Source organism: Sorex araneus, chromosome 9, assembly GCF_027595985.1.
Source record: "Sorex araneus isolate mSorAra2 chromosome 9, mSorAra2.pri, whole genome shotgun sequence".
In the NCBI taxonomy this organism is placed as follows: Eukaryota; Metazoa; Chordata; class Mammalia; order Eulipotyphla; family Soricidae; genus Sorex; species Sorex araneus.
This window is the reverse complement of record NC_073310.1, coordinates 3,151,063-3,167,016: the sequence shown is the minus strand read 5'-3', so window position 1 is coordinate 3,167,016 and position 15,954 is coordinate 3,151,063. Positions and strand designations below refer to the sequence as shown.

At 65.7% G+C, this 15,954-nt stretch overlaps 2 protein-coding genes across 2 annotated transcripts in view; one reads left to right on the top strand and one right to left on the bottom strand.

Moving 5' to 3' along the window:
- The window catches only part of TMEM120B (transmembrane protein 120B), a 34,711-nt gene extending 28,483 nt beyond the window's left edge, over window positions 1–6,228 (top strand). Inside the window, exons 7-12 of the mRNA XM_004611042.2 lie at window positions 3,259–3,324; window positions 3,466–3,527; window positions 3,894–3,986; window positions 5,405–5,469; window positions 5,654–5,722; window positions 6,093–6,228. Of these exons, the coding sequence (XP_004611099.1) occupies window positions 3,259–3,324; window positions 3,466–3,527; window positions 3,894–3,986; window positions 5,405–5,469; window positions 5,654–5,722; window positions 6,093–6,206 (469 nt within the window). The 3' untranslated portion in view covers window positions 6,207–6,228. The remainder of the gene's footprint in view (window positions 1–3,258; window positions 3,325–3,465; window positions 3,528–3,893; window positions 3,987–5,404; window positions 5,470–5,653; window positions 5,723–6,092) is intronic.
- Window positions 6,229–8,095: 1,867 nt separating this feature from the next.
- On the bottom strand, window positions 8,096–14,847 carry RHOF (ras homolog family member F, filopodia associated). Its single transcript, XM_055147076.1, has 5 exons — window positions 14,425–14,847; window positions 14,255–14,342; window positions 9,648–9,757; window positions 9,426–9,560; window positions 8,096–8,260 (listed from the first exon to the last, which is right to left on the bottom strand). The coding sequence occupies exons 1-5, from the start codon at window positions 14,548–14,550 to the stop codon at window positions 8,099–8,101; spliced, it is 621 nt and encodes a 206-aa protein (XP_055003051.1). The 5' UTR covers window positions 14,551–14,847; the 3' UTR covers window positions 8,096–8,098.
- Between the last annotated feature and the right edge of the window lie 1,107 nt (window positions 14,848–15,954).

The following is a 15,954-nucleotide window of genomic DNA, read 5'->3' as shown; positions in this document are numbered from 1 at the left end:
TAGGACTCCGCAGTGGTGCCGGCGGCCTTCCTGCAGGCCTGGCCCCGCCTCCGGCAGGTGGCTGGCAGGTGGCTGGCGCGCCGCCCCGCTGGGGAATCTGGGGCGGGGTGGGGCCCCCGGGTGCCGCCCTTCTTGGAGGATGAGTAGTTGTTTGCAGTCTGGGGGAGGTCGCGGGGAACGCAGGTGGGCCGAGTCTGGGTGACTAACGCTCGTGACTCATGCAGCACATCTGCGGGCGCTGCAGCCTCTCCCACCCGCCCGCAGCGCCCGCCCACAGCCCCGTCCGGGAGACGGGCCAGGAAGATGCTGCTTTTGCGGGTGTGGGTGGCACGAGCCCCGCCAGGGAAGAGCTGCGAGTCTCCCCCGCCCGCGCGCACGCACACACACACACACACACACACACACACACGGAGCACGGGAGCAGGAGTCCTCCGGGGCAGGAACTGCCTGTCGACAACAGCCCGGGCTCGCCGGCGTCCCGGATGCACCTGCGACCCGAGCCGGGGGTGTGGCCCGGGCAGCAGCCGCCGCGGTGACGGAGCTCCCGAGCCAGTTTCCCCGGCAGACCGTGCCGACGAGGCGGGCGCGGGGATGCACGGACGCGGCTCGGGGGCTCGAGGAGCTGCAGGGGGGGGGGACGGAGGAGCGGCCGCGCCCGCCACAGCGGCACTTCCCCGCCCGGCGCCCCGCCATCTTGGGGCGCTTCTGATTGGCGAGGCTCAGGTCACATGGTCGCTCCCGAGCCAATAGCCTTGGCCCACCTCAGGGGTGCCGTGCTCGGATTGGCTGGCTCTGGGTCACGTGAACACCCTCCAGCCCCCGCCTCCACGCCCCTCCGGGGCTGCGTCTGGGGGTGAGGTAGTTCCCCGAAAGATGGGGCGTGGAGGCAGGGCTGCTGGGGCTGGCGGCGGAGACAGGCACAACAGCAGATGGCCCTGCAGTGCGTTCCGGGCCGGGGGATGATGGAGCAGGGATCCTGCTGGCTTTCCTGGGAGGCGGCCCGCCCGCCCGGCCCTGGCCGCAGCCGGCTCTTGGGGGTCTTCGGCGGGCTCGGAGGCAGCCCCGGAGCTGAAGCCCCTTCTGCAGCTCTCGGCCGGGCTGTCCCTGCACCGTGCCGGCCCCAGGGCCCCGGCCAGCGGCGGGGGCGGGACCGGACCGCTCACGCCCACGCCTCGCTGCGGCCACCCGGAGCCCGGCTCGCGTGCTTTCTGGGCCGGCTGCGCCTTGTCTGAGCCCTCGCCCTGAAACCGGCACCAGGCTGGCACCCGTCGGGCAGCAGGGGCCTTCCCCTGCGCTGTGCTGTGCTTTGTGGGGGCCGCCCGAGCCGGGGGTAGCAGTGGGCGTTTGCGGGGAGCTTTGAGGAATTGCACGGAGTCAGGGGCTGCGGGGGGCTTCCCAGTGGGGGCCGCAGGTGCTAGGGTCAGAGCATGCGTCGGAGCAGAGCCCCTGGGGCGTTGGGGCCAGCAGAAGGGTGTCCTCGTTAGGAGGCCGGGCATCATCACTGTCCCATTGGCACCCAGACGGGCCGCTGCCTTCACCAGCTCCCCCTGGACCGCGTCCATTGCAACACTTTTTGAGTGCCTCCTGTTTATCCGGTGCTGCCACCCTCGGCAGTGCTCGGAGGCCAGGTGGTGTCCGGGATTGAACTGGGGTCAACCTTCCCTCTACACTCTCCAGCTCCTCACCATAGCCCCTCCCCAACCACACCTGGTGATGTTCAGGAGTTCCTCTTGGCTCTGTGCTCAGGGATCACTCCCGGCAGGACCCTGGGAACCCTAGGGTTGCTGGGTATGGAACCCAGGTTGACTGCAGGCCACACCTTCCCTGCTGTACTATCTCTGCCCTTTGCCATAACTCTTGAGACACACATGGGTGTGCTATCAGGGAAATGCAGCAAGACCCGCCCTAAAATGTTTTCCCAGTATCTTTTTTTGGGTAGAAGATTTTAGAACTGCTCAAACTCATGTCTCAAGACAATGGAAATGAAAATCTCAGCGACAGCTTGTAAGATTGGCAGGAGTTTATTTTGCTTTGGGCCCACCCTTGGCGATGCTCAGGGCTTATTCCTGGCTCTGTGCTCAGGGCTCGCTCCTGGCGGGGCTTGGGGAACTATATGAGGTGCTGGGGGTCGAACCCTGGTTGGTTGCGTGCAAGGCAAGGCCCCTGTCCGCTGTACTATCACTCTGGTCCCCGGGAGGAGTTTTAAATGCTAATATCTGGCCTTGGGGAGGGCTTGGGGGACAGGGGAGACTGGGGTTCCCTTTTTCGAAGGCTACTTGGGGAAATAGCCTTGCTGCCACTCTCCGACCCCACACCCAGCTGCGTGTGGTCACAGTGAGGAAGAGTGTCGCTACATTCACAAGGTTGTCATGGATACGGTGAGGATGTTAGTGACAGTCAGTTTAGCTCAGTGACTGTGACGGGCCACACCCTGAAATGCCATGTGACGGTTCTCTAGAAGCTCTATGGTTCAGTGGGCTGGGCACACGGTGCGGGCAGGAGACCCAGGCTCAGTCCCCCCAACCCTGCAGGGTCCCCAGCATGGGGCTGCAGTCACTCCCAAGCCACATACACGAAAGGAAGCAGGACAGATGCATGGGGGCTGATCTGAGAAGCAGCAGGAGGAAGCAAGCTGGGGGATGTTTGTTTGTTTGTTTGTTTGTTTGGGGGCCACACCTGGTGGTGCTCAGGGCCTTCTCCCGGCTCTGCACTCAGGGATCCCTGCTGGGGACTGACGGGATGTGGGCATCAACCCCGTCCGCTGCATGCAAGGTCAGCGCCCTCCCTGCTGCGCTGTCACCGCTGGCCCTTGCGCTTCCTCTTCCTACAGGACCTTGACCTGTCAGCTCAGGGCCCTGCCCGGTCTTGGTCAGCCTTAGACACTGCCCAGAGGCGCTCCGTGGGTACAGCCCCAAGGCGCACACCTCAGTGACCCCCAGGGGACGAGTCCATGCCTTCCTGTGCAAAGGCCCATTCCGTCCCCGCCAACACAGACCCACAACAAATCTAAGTCATTCTAGAGGATTTGAACTCAGCATTTGAGGGGGGACACAGTTCAACCGCAGCAGACCCCAAAGTGTGGAGGGGTTCAGAAAAAGGAAGCCCGTGGCAGGGAGCCAGTGCAGGGGTGTGAGGGGGCCGCCGGCGGCCCGACACTGCTGTGGGTCAGCTGTGCGGGTTCCTGCCGGCCTGGCGCCATCGTGCGGGGACCCCCTGTCACCTCCCCCGCTGAGCTCCCCCCTCTGTCTCACCCCCAAGGATTAAAGGCTGGTGGGTGTCTCACCACTACGTGTCCACCTTCCTGTCCGGCGTCATGCTGACCTGGTGAGTGCCCTGGGCCGGGAGGCTGTGTGCAGGGTGGGGGGGAGGGGGGCGTGTTCCCCACGAGGGGCTCCGGCTTCTCTCCCCGTTGCTGGAGCCGCTCAGCACCTCACCTTTGCTCCCCCCCACCCCCCGTTTCCGCAGGCCCAACGGACTCATTTATCAGAAATTTCGCAACCAGTTTCTGGCCTTTTCCATTTTTCAGAGTGAGTGACTTCTGCCCCCGTGGGGGAGGGCCTGGGGTTCCCGTGGCCTCCAGGCCACCCTGGGCACCCGCCCGCATCCATTCCAGAGGACTCCCCCTCCCTCCCACCCTAGGAGCTCCCACCCCTCACTCTGGGGGAGGGGCCAGGTCCCTGCGCTGATGTAGAGCTGAGTGGCCCTGGGGCACTTAATTTGGTTTTTTCAAAGGGAGCTAGGAGGGGAGGGAGATGGCCCAAAGGATGAGGGGGGCGCATGCTTTGCACGTGGGGGTCCCCAGGCTCAATCCATGGGGTGGGAAGTGGTGAGGACCAGGGCCCTGCCCCAGGGTGGTGGGTGCTCTGGGCCCTGAGCTGTGTCGCCCCCTGCAGGCTGCGTCCAGTTCCTGCAGTACTATTACCAGCGGGGCTGCCTCTACCGGCTGCGGGCGCTGGGGGAGAGGAATCACCTGGACCTCACAGTGGGTGAGTAGCCTGGGCAGGGCAAGCCCGGACGTCCGCTCTCCCTCCTCCCCCCGGACTCCCCTGTGGCGGCCGGGCAGCTGGCCTTCACCCAGTGGCTCTTCATAATTCATCATGGATCCTGTTTCCGCCGACGAGCGAGAACCGGCCGCGTGTCGGCCCCTGCTCGGCCCCGAGCTGATCCCGTCTCACGGTGCGTGATCGCACGGCTCGCAGCCAGCCCGCAGCTGGCGGCACATTTGCGGCTTATGTCTGTGTCTTAAACCTTTTTTTTGTTTCTGTGTTTTGGCCACAGTGCTCAGGCCGAGTGGCTCTGCGCTCGGGGGTCACTCCTGCTGGTGATCAGGGATTGACCCTGGTGTGGCTCCCTACCCCCTGCACTGTCTCTCCGGCTCCATTAAACTTTTCAAATCAGGAGAAATCAGAAAAGTTTTTTTGCTTTGTTTTGCGGTGCCCAGGGCCTCATCCGCGTGGGCAAGTGCTTGCCATGGAGTCTCGCCCAGGACCGGAATCAGGGGCTCTGGTCATGTCATCGCCACAAACTTGACCTCTAAACATCTGTATCTAAGTCAGCTCCTATTTCTGTATTTTAAAAATTAATCTCGGGCTGGAGCAATAGCACAGCGGGGAGGGCATTTGCCTTGCATGCAGCCCACCCGGGTTCGATCCCCAGCATCCCATATGGTCCCCTGAGCACGGCCAGGAGTGATTCCTGAGTGCAGAGCCAGGAGGAACCCCTGAGCATCGCCGGGTGTGACCCAAAAAGCGCTGTATCACTGTCATCCTGTTGTTCATCGATTTACTCGAGCGGGTACCAGTAATGTCTCTATTACACTCAGCCCTGAGATTTTAGCAGTCTCTCCTTACTCCTCTTTCCCAACGATTGGAGGCTCTTTCAGGGTCAGGGGAATGAGACCTATTGTTACAGTAACAGTAACCCAAGAAGCAAAAAAAAAAAAAAAACACAAACACAACTTAATCTCTACTATCTCTACTATCTCTCCAGCTCACATCTGTCTCTCGAGGGCAGGAGTGAGTTCATGGTAGAGCACCTGTCCCTCTGGCCTGAGGCCCACGAAGAAAAAGAGGGTCAGAGAGATGGAACAGGGGGTAGGGCACTTCCCTTGCACACAGCCGACCCAGGTCTGATCCCCCAAACCCCATCTGGCCCGCCAAGGCCCACCAGGAGTGATCTCGGCGCCCAGAGTCAGGAGTAAGCCCTGATTACCCCGTGGTGTGGCCCCCAAACCGCTACGGAAATGAAGGGGGCAGCCGAAGTGGCCAGGGCGGGCTGTGCTCCCTCTCGAGTCCGCTGCTCCGGCTGCTGGTGGGGTGGGAGCCGCCCCTCCACCCTGTCTGGGGGAGCTGGTGGGTGCAGCCGGACCCCTCCCACAGCCCTCCACCCCCCTTCCTCCGCACAGAGGGGTTCCAGTCGTGGATGTGGCGAGGCCTCACCTTCCTCCTCCCGTTCCTCTTCTGTGGCCACGTGAGTCCCCTTCGGGCCGAGCGCCTGCCCCCACACCTGCATGCTCAGGCCGGGCCACCCGAGGGCCTGGGGGTGTTGCTGTCTAGGAGTGGTCAGTCCCGGCAGCCAGCTGGCCAGGTTGGGTCCCTGGGCTCTCCCTGGGGTGCCAGGGGGAACGGGGCGACCGAGCCTCTCTCCCCCTCAGTTTTGGCAGCTCTACAACGCCGTCACATTGTTTGAACTCTCCAGCCATGAGGAATGCAGAGAATGGCAGGTAGGCACGGCAGGTGTTACGGAGTCTGTGTGTGTGTTACACGTGTGGTATGGGAGAGATGTGTCCACATACACAGTGTGTGCTGTGTATGTGTGTGATTGGTAGGTGATGCATTTGTATGTGATGCGCGTGTAGCGGTGTGTGATGTGTTGGGGACCAGGGTTTGCTCCTGGAGCCGGGGAGCTGGTGGGAGGGTATTTGCGGGAACGGGGACCCCCCAGGGCTCTGAGCGTGCGCAGGAGGTTGAGGGAGGAGCCCCCAAAGGCCTGTCTGGCCCTACGCCCTGCCTGGGGGGGGGCCCTGAGGAGCAGCAAGGTGTGTGCTCAGCCCTTGTGGCCCCTGGTCCCCTCTCTGCCCTCTGTGGCCGCAGGTGTTCGTGCTGGCGCTCACCTTCCTCGTGCTCTTCCTCGGGAACTTCCTCACCACGCTGCGAGTGGTGCACGCCAAGCTCCAGCAGAACAAAAGCAAAGCCAAGAAGCCGTGAGCCTGCCCCGGGGCCGCAGCGCTTCTCCCACGGACTGTGGCTGCCTGGCCCCCAGCCCCTCTATTTATGATGTCCCCCACCCCCGCCCCGCGCCCCTGCCCGAGGCCTCCCCCGCCCCTCCCGGCCTCAGCTGGGGCCGGGCTGTCTTCCTGGGGGAGAGGCCGGAAGCCTCAGGGAGCCCCCCCCACCCCGTGCCCTGCTCCTGCCCTGAGCCCTCGGGTGAGGGTGGGTCTGTGCTGACCAGGCGAGCGCGACGGGGGCCGCCCTGGCCTAGCCCGTGCTCCCGCGCCCCCCTCCCGGGGCTGTTCTCAGAGAACCACTGACGCCGCCTGTGCGCCTGCTTTGCGCGGCCACCACCAGGGGGCGCTGTGCCCACAGCCTCCGGGTGCCCCTGCCTGCCGCCAGCTTCCCGATTCTCACCCAGGTGTGGCCACCTCGAGGTCAGGGGCCTGGGCTGGGGGCGGGTGAGCTGGTCCTGCTGGTCAGCTGTGGGGGCGAGGGACGGGCAGCTGCCCTTCCTGCCTGGCTCTCCCCGCCCCGACCTGCCCACTACGGGGAGGCACCTTCTCACCCAGCAATGAGTTACTTTCGTGGCTGTTGTGCTTGGTCAGGAGGCCACACCTGGCTGTGCTCAGGGGTCACTTGTGGGGGTGTGCAGGGGACCGAAACGGAGCTGGCCCTCTGCAGGGCACGCACCTGCCCCATTGCATCCTCATTCCGGCCCAGTGAGTCACACTCGAGTCTCCCCAGGACCCTCAAAGGACACGGGCTGAGGGCGGGAGGTCCCAGTTTGATCCGGCACAACTTGGTCCCCGGAGCACCACTGGGAGCGACCCTGGAGCACAGAACTGGGAGTAACCCCTGAGCACTGCCCAGCGTGACCTTAAAAAAAGAAAGAGAGAGAGAATCCAGCCTGAGATATTATGTAAACACCCACAAACCTGCTTCCCCAGGCGGGGGCTGGGGGTGTGGGTTCTGTTCCCACCCAGCTGTACTGTTTCTCTGGCCCCTCCGCCAGTGCGGCCCGCCCCAGAGCGGGGGCAGCACCACTGAGAGATGGGGCGCAGGCCGGGATGGGGGGCGCAGAGCCTTTATTTACAGCAGCAACTCCCACGTCACCCCCAGCCTTCACCCGGCCCCAGGTGCTCCCTGGGAGCCTCGTTGAGGTGGGTGCCCCCCAGCTGCTCTGGGGGGAGGGGCAGTCCCCTTCGTACATTCATATCCAAGTCCGGGCTCTGAGCCCCCAGGAGGGGCAGCTGGGCCCTGCCTGGGGGTGCTCCAGCTCCAGAACATTCTTCCCTGTCGAGGCTGTGGCAGCGCGTGGGCGGGTGGGACACCGGACGTCTCGTCAGCTCCAATTCCCGGCCATGGAGCAGAGGCAGAGGCAGGGGTCAGGAGCGGGGGGTCCGGGCATGCTTCTGGGGGACACTTTCTCCTCCTTGGCATGTGCCCAGCTCTGGGCGAATGGCCAGAGTCGGAGCCAAGGCCCGAGGGGCCCCATGTCCGGGCGGGGGCCTGCGTCCTCCCGATAGGACTGGCCTGTGACGGCCCCGAGTTCGCGGGGGAAGGAAGCCAGAAGCAGGGGGCTCTGGGGTGCCTATCTCAGCGGCCCAGGGAGGCAGCCGGCACCGGGTGGCACAGTGCCAGTCCACAGTGACGTGACCCCAGGCCGCCTCCAGGCACAGCCCAGAGGGTATCCCGCCGGGGGCAGCGCTGGTCCGGGCACAGAGGGGTCAGCACCTTCAGGGTCAGTCCGTGGTCTCAGGCCCCACCTGGGAGAGTTCCGGAACGTTCCGGGGGTCGAGCCACACCGCCACACACAGCCACACAGCCAGGTGCCCTTGGGAGGTCGGGGTCGGGCGGGGTGCTGGGGGGCGGCCGGGCGGCCGGGGTCAGAGCAGGAGACACCGTCGGTGCTGCTTCCGCTGCGCCTTCTTGAGCGCGCTCAGGCCCACCTTGGCCGCCTCCCGGAAGATGTCCTCCACGTTCTCGCGGAGCTTGGCCGAGCACTCCAGGTAGCGGGCGGCCCGGATCTGCTCGCAGGTGCTCAGGCCCTGGTGAGAGAGCGTCAGGCCTCACCTCGGAGGCACCTCTGGGCCACACCCCGCCCTGCTCAGGGGCTCCTCGCGGCTCTGCAGTCCCGGCTCGCGGGCCCTGGGCAATCTTTTATTTCTAAAGCAAATTCACCTTTATTTATGCTTATTTCTCTTTATTAAATGTTACTAGTTTCCCTCTCGGTTCCTTTTATTCTTCCTTCTCCTTGGCCTCACCCAGAAAGCCACAGAGGGCCCTTGGGCCGGGCCATGCTGTGGGGGGGGTCTGGCCAGCGCTTCGCCTCCGGGACCCTGTTCCCCCTTGTCCCCGCGGCAGAGCGCTGAGGAGTCACTGCACTCACTGGAGTTTGGGGGGTTCTCAGGCTGGCTTTCCACAGCAACACTTCAACTGGCTTAGTTTTGCCCTTTTACTTTGGAGGGGGGAGGGGCTTGGGCCACGCCCGGCCTTGATCAGGGCCTGATGGAGCACAAGGGGTCACACCTGGATCATCCATATCTAGCCCCAATATGACTAATTTTTGGAGATGGAGGGGGGCAAGGGGGCGCAGACCAGAGGTCCAAGCCGGCCCCACATGCAAAGCTTCACTCCTTCCCTTTGAGCTCCCCCCCTGTCCCCCGCCATCCCCGGCTTCTCGGGCCTCAAGGCCTCACCTGCGTGTAGGTGATGGGCCCTTGGACACACCCCTGCCCAGCCTCACCTGTGTGTAGGTGATGGGCCCTCGGACACCCCCCCCCCCCGCCTGGCCTCACCTGCGTGTAGGTGATGGGCCCTTGGATACCCCCCTGCCCGGCCTAACCTGCATGTAGGTGATGGGCCCTTGGACACCCCTCCCAGCCTCACCTGCGTGTAGGTGATGGGCCCTTGGACACCCCCCTGCCCGGCCTCACCTGCGTGTAGGTGATGGGTCCTTGGACACTCCCCCCCCGCCCGGCCTCACCTGCATGTAGGTGACGGGCCCTTGGATACCCCCCGCCCGGCCTCACCTGCGTGTAGGTGATGGGCCCTCGGACACCCCCGCCCGGCCTCACCTGCGTGTAGGTGATGGGCCCTCGGACACCCCCCGCCCGGCCTCACCTGCATGTAGATGATGGGCCCTTGGACACCCCCGCCCAGCCTCACCTGCATGTAGGTGATGGGCCCTTGGACACCCCCGCCCAGCCTCACCTGCATGTAGGTGATGGGCTCCAGCTGTGCCGCCCGCAGCCGCCGCAGCATCTCCTTGTCCTTCCGCAGGTCAGTCTTGCACCCGATGAGCACCATGGGGGTTCCCCGGCAGAAATGCGTGACCTCAGGGAACCACTGCGGACGAGGGAGGGAGCGGGCTGGGGAGGGTGCGTGAGGCGGCGGGGCTGCCGCGGGGCGAGGGGCGTGGGGCGCGGGGCTCACCTTGATGAGCACGTTGTCATAGCTGGTGGGGTTCATGACGTCGTAGCAGATGAGCACCAGCTGCGTGTTCTGGTAGGACAGGGGCCGCAGGCGGTCATAGTCCTCCTGCCCTGCGGTCAGAGCGGCAGGGGCTCAGGGGGGCTGGGGGGGGGCCCAGCTCCCCCATCGCACCTTGCACAGGAGCTCCGCAGCTGTCTCCGGGATCACCCGCTCTGGGGCAGGGCGGGCCCAGGCGCCACACGGACACGGAGGCCAGCTGGCGGGGGAGCGGGCCCGGCCTCCACACAGCAACGCCTAGAAGAGGCTGCGTCCCTCGGGCTCCCGGTTTCTGGCAGCGTTTCCCTGGGAGTTTCAGCACTGGGTGCCAAGTGCAAAGCGCCGGCTCGCGGGGGAGGCCCCGGGCCACCCCCCCGTATCTGTGGTCTCCCCGGCACAACGCCGGGCGCAGCCCAAGAGCAAAACAGGCGACAGCGGCGAACTCGAAGCCTCCCGCGCCGTGACCCCACTGCTCTCTGCTCCCCAAGGACACGGGTACCCTGTCCCCTTCTGGGGGACAAGTATCCTGCTGGGAAACCAAGGCGGCGGCCAGTGGCCCAGCTCAGCGGCGGCAGACGCAGCTGTTATCTGGCCGCAGGTTCTGCAAACTCCCCCAGTCCCGCCCGTCACCTCTGCGGAAAGCAAGGTCACTTGCACAGAGCACGGAGGCCCCTGTGCCAGCCATGTGGGCGCCGGCAGCACCCTCCTGCCCGCCTTCCTGCCAACAATGGCCTCCACTGATGACCGGGCGTAGCCACCCCTGCCCCCTCCAGCCCGGGTCCCAGCAGAGCGGGTCTGTCGCCCTGACCTGCAGCCAGCCCCCCAGTGCTGGGGGAGGGGGAGGGGCCCTCCTAAGATGGAGGGAAGCTGGGGGCCATGGTATAGTAGGGTGGCAGGGCCCCTACTTTGCATGTGACTGACCTGGGTTCGATCCCTGGCACCCCGTGTAGTCCCCTGAGCCCCGCCAGGAGTGATTCCCCAAGCCAGAGCCAGGAGTCAGCCCTGAACAGCACAGCTCGGTGTGACCCAAAAAGCCAAAGCAAACCCACAGGCTCTTTTGCTTTTTCGTCTTGTTTTTGGGTCACACCCACAATGCTCCCAGTTACTCTGGCTCTACACGCGGGAGTTACTCCTGGTGGTGCTCGGGGGGCCCTATGTGATGGAACCTGGGTCGGCTGCCGCGTGCAAGGCAAACGCCCTCCCCGCTGTACTATCGCTGGGCCCCAGCCTGTGGATTTTCAGCACTAGAGTTTTTATGATTCTGTGGGTAAAAAAATGCTCTGGGCTTTCACTGAAAATACATTATTTTACACTCATCCCTAGTAATGTGGCTACGAAGCTTCGGAGTCTGCAGTGACAGAGACAGGGAATTCGAGTTTAGCAGTGACAGCGATTGGGACTCAGAAGTTAAGAGATGCGAGAGAATCAGCAATAAACATTCAACGTTTTCAGCTGGAACTATAGGATAACTGCTTTTGATTGGATTTTCCTTGATGTCAAATTATTATACATAGATTTGTGTGTGTCTTTTGGGGCCGCACCCGGCAGTGCTCAGGGCTGACTCCGGCCTCTGCTCAAGGGCCATCCCCGGTGGGCTCGGGGCCCATACCGGGTCGAGCCCAGACTGGTCACGCGCGAGGCAGGTGCCCCACCACCTCGCTATACCCTGGGTCGGTGCAGCGCAGGACTACCACCCTCGCCCCAGGCCCTGCAGGGCTGGAGAGAGTGCAGGGGTGAGGGGGGCCCTCCACACGCCGTGCTCCCTACATGCCCTGACGCTGACCAGGCGGAAACAGGCTGCCGACACAGGAAAAGGGGCTGCAGAGCGAGAGCTGGAGGGGTGGGCACGGAGTGGGCACGCGCTTGAGTGGACGAGGCCTGTTGTGTTTGGCTGGTTGTTGGCTTCAGGGCCAACCCTGGTGCTGCACAGGGCTCACTCCTGGTGGTGCTCAGGGGACCACGTGCAGTTCCAGGGACCAAGCCCGGGGTGGCTGTGTGCCCGGCAAGCGCCCTCCCCTCAGGACTATCTCTCCGGCCCAGGAGCTCTGGGTCTGAGCTCTCATACCTAACACACGGGCACCCAGCTGGAGTGACCCCGACCCAAGTATAAGACCGGAGAGGCCCCTGAGCACTGCTGGGTTTGGCCCCAAACCAAAAACTAATTAAGAGACCCTGGAAAGAGAGATGCGCAACCCAGCCAGACTCTGGTGCCTCCTCCAGGCCGCCTTCCGGGCTTAACTGTGCCTGCGTCAGTTTCCCTTAAGGATGCGGTGAGGGGCCCTGGCTGCAGGAGATGGACTTCTCAGCACTGCTGACCTCAGAGTGGGGTGGACAACAGGCTCACTGCAGACACCCCTTTCTCCACCTTGAAACGGGGCCTCTCTGGGTCTCAGTTATCTCGTAAAGGGGGCGATAAGGCTGGTCACACTGGACAGCGGCCACTGAAACACAAACTCCCAAGGGCCTGGGAAAGTCCCTTCCAGCCCCAGGAAATTAGGGCCCACGGACCAGCAGGGAAGTTGGGGAGGGACGGGGCAGCGTCTAGCGCCCCCCCCCAATCGCCAGCTGGGGTGCCCAGGAGGCCTGTGCTCTGTGCAGATTGACTGTGGCCGCCAGCTTTTTTGGGGGGTCCCTAAGGCCTGGGCTGCCTTGAGGCCACTCGGTCCCAGGTCCCAAATCTGCAGACCGTGAAGGCCAGACCGCAGTCAGGCAGGGCCCTGGCGCCAGCGGGAGGGGGCACAGCAGGGGTGCAGATGGGGGGTGCCAAGGGAAGCGCCCCGCTTAGGGCCCCCCCCCGCCTCCTCACGACGCCCCACCCCGAAGCCCCACTCCGACTGGGAAGGGATGCTGCGTCCCCGCCAGCAGCACCCCACGCCCTCCTGCGCCCCCAGCATGCCCTGCCCCCCGCGCAGGAAACTCCTCACCACAGCTTCCTGCCCTCCTGTCTTGGGGTACCCACAGCCCCGCCTCTCACCTTTGAGCAGCTGCGGGGGGCGGGGGGGTGTTGCGCTCAGACAGACCCAGAATCAGCCCAAGGCCCCCTACTCTGGGGAACCACGTGGAGTTGGAAAATGCCCCTGCTTCTCCCCATGGCGCTAGCCCTCAGCTTCCAGAACCTTCTACCACAGGTTTGGCCCCATTCACCGCAGTCTCAGGCCTGCTCTAGCCGCTCACTCGCGGGTCCCTTCCTGCTCTGTCCCCAGAGCATCCGCTAGCGCACGTGGGTGGACCTGTCAGCCATCTCGGGTCCCTGCGAGCGGCACTGCAGCGGGGAACCGCCTCTCCCCTCCTCGAGCTGTCCAGGCCGCCCCAGGCCCTCTGGGGCCCGGGTTCCGGGAGGACTGTGTGGCCAGCAGCCCCCTCCGTGACAGCAAGGCTCAGGTCTGACCCAAGGCGGCCCGCAGCAGCCACAGGGTCCCCCCCGGCTCCCACTGCGCCCCCTCCCCACTGCCCTTCTCTCACCGCACTCCCAGCAGCCCACTGGGCTGAGCACGTCTGCACCAGGGCCTGGGTTTGACCCCTGATCCTGCATACCTTCCGCCCAACAATGAGTCAGGAGTGATCCCCAAAACCAGATAAAATTCCTAATGTCTTGTAGCATTCCAGGCAAGGCCGCTGCGGAGGGAGCCGGGCGGGATGGCCCTGCCAGCAGTGGCAGCTGCCCTGCAGTGTGTCTGTCTGTCCGGCAGTGGTGTCCGTCTGTCCTGCAGTGATGTCCGTCCGTCTGTCTGTCTGCGGCATCGCCCTCTTAGTCGCCCCTTGCCTGCAGCAAGCAGGCTCCCAGAGGGGTCTCAGCTGGGGGCGAAGGGGGGTGTTAGAGAGGCAGCCCCTGCCCGGGTGGGGTCAGCAAACATGAAACTAAAAGTGGCCACAGCAGCCTCGCCCGGGGACTCCCCAGCAACCTTTGGCCTTGACCAGATTCCAGGGCAGCCTGCAGGTCCCTCCCCAGGCAAGAGGGGGACACACCCAGGGAACACAGGTGGGCCAAGTCAGGAGGAGGAAGGGGGCAGGAGGGGTCAGGCTGGTTCTCCAGGAGGTGGGGAGAGGGAGAGGGAGATGGGGAGAGGAGGGGGGACAGAGGGGTGGAGAACATCTTGGGTAGGGGGAGGGAGGGAGGGGAAGCCAGCTGATGACGAGGCTCCACGCAGGTCACTGGACACTGACTCAGAGCCGGGTGGGGGCTCTGCCCTCTGCTCCCCTGCAGGACAGACTCCAAAGTAGCTGCACCCGGGCCGCCCCAGCTGCAGGTGGCAGAGCCGAGCCTCTCCCCAGGAGATCGGGAAGGCTGAGCCCGGCCCAGGACCCCCGGAGCCACTGCCGCGCACCCCATACCCACACACACCCCAGCGTGGGCCGGGTGCCCGAGGGGCCCCTGGCTTCCGGCTGGCCCCTGAGCGGGGAGCCCCCCGAAATGCAGCCTGGGCCCAGCGCAGGGCTCCAGGGCACCCGCAGCACGCAGGGGGCCCGAACAGTGGGGAGCAGAGGCGCACGGGTGGGGCTGGGGTCTCTCACACCCGAACCCCGCCAGTCACGCAAGGGGGAGGCGCCGGCCGGCCCTCCGGGGGACTCACCCGCGGTGTCGTAGAGGTTGAGGGTCACCTCCTGGCTGCCCACCATCACGCTGGCCGTGTACTTCTCGAACACGGAGGGGGCGTAGTGCTGTCGGGGCGGGGGTGCGGTGAGGCTTCGGGCTCGGCCGGCCCCGCGCCCCCCACGCAGGCCCCCCGCGCGCGGGCCTCACCTCGGGGAAGGCGCCCTGGCAGTAGACCATGAGCAGGGACGTCTTGCCGCAGCCGCCGTCGCCCACGATCACAATCTTGAGCTCCTTGCGGGCCGGGCCCGGGCCCGGGGCGGCGGGGGCGTCCATGGCCCCGAGCCCGCTGCACTGGCTCGCTGCGGCGGGAGCGGGACACTGCGAGCGGGGCGCGCCGGGGGGCGGGGTCGCGGCCGCCCGCCCGCCCCGCCCGCCGGCGCCGCCTCCGCCAGGCAGCCGCCCCGGCCCACCTCCGCGCCTGGGTGCGGGTCCCAGAGGCACTGCCGCCGCCGGGGTACGCGCGCTTCCGTCCCGGCCCCACGCGCCAGGGCTATCGTTTCCCCCCACTCCGGAGCAGGTGCCCCTGATTGGCAGCTCGGCTCCAGCAGGGACCCTCTGATTGGCCGGCTCGGCCGCCCCCGGCGGTCAGGGTCTCTTTGGATTGGCGGGCGCCCCCCCACCCCACGCATGCCCGGGTTCCAGGAGCTTCGGTCCCCGCGTGGGGGAGCGGCCGGGCCGGCACAGCACGGCCCTGGCCCCGGGGCCCCCACCTCCGCGGGGCTGCGGGGTGGGCGGCTCGCGCCCCCTGCTGGGCCGCCGGGGGCGAGCGGTCCGGAGCCGTCCCGGGCAAGCCCCCCGCGGGGCGGCGCCGCTAGTCTGGGGGCTTTATCCCGGAGGAGCAGGACCCCCCGCCGTGCTCAGGGGTGACTCCGGGGGGCCAGCGGGGCCCCAGCACCAGTCTCGGTGGGTGCTGAAGGCACCGTCCACACAAGCAGGGTTCCAGCATCACCCCGCCCCACACCTGAGCACTAGCTGGGGGCAGGTACTAAGGGCCCCCTGGGCCCCTCGCTCCCTTCTCTGCCTTCGTGCTGCTGTTTCACCCAAGGCAGTGGGCCGGGCTGCGGGAGGGAACCCAGGCAGCCCTGGGCCGGCCAGAGGGGTGAGCGGGATCCTCTGGTGGTACTCAGCGTCTCCGCCCCCGTCCCCACGCCCGAGCTCTCACTGGGGGGACGAGATGGCCATGGCCAGCCTGGCAGTTCTGCCCGGCCAGGTTGGCCCGCGGCAGGGCAGGGTGTGACCACCAGGGGGCAGCAGCGGCCGCAGCGGGGATTACGCGGAGCGGAAGGGCTGGCCCAGGGCTGGGTGGGGCCCAGACAAAGTTACACGGACTCATTCATTCCTTTTCGGCAACGCAGGTTTATTCAGAGCCAGCTGCAGTCTACAAGGCCTGGGAGGGGCAGGGGCACACCCACGCTGGGCAGGTGCCCACGGCCAGCCTTGGGGGCCAGGGCCACCAGGTGGCGGGGTTCGAGCACAAAGGGCCCGGCGGGCAGCAGCAGCAGCCCAGGTCTTCTCTGTGGCCTCTTCTGGGACAGCCCGCGGTTCCCGAGAGTGGGCCGGGTCTCGGCTCTCCGGGCCCACAGGGGACGCAGGGGACGCAGGGAGGAGAGGCCCACTCACCTCTGCAGCCAGCTCGGCCTCTCCCCAACTTGCCTCCAAAGCCACAGGCCTCAGTCC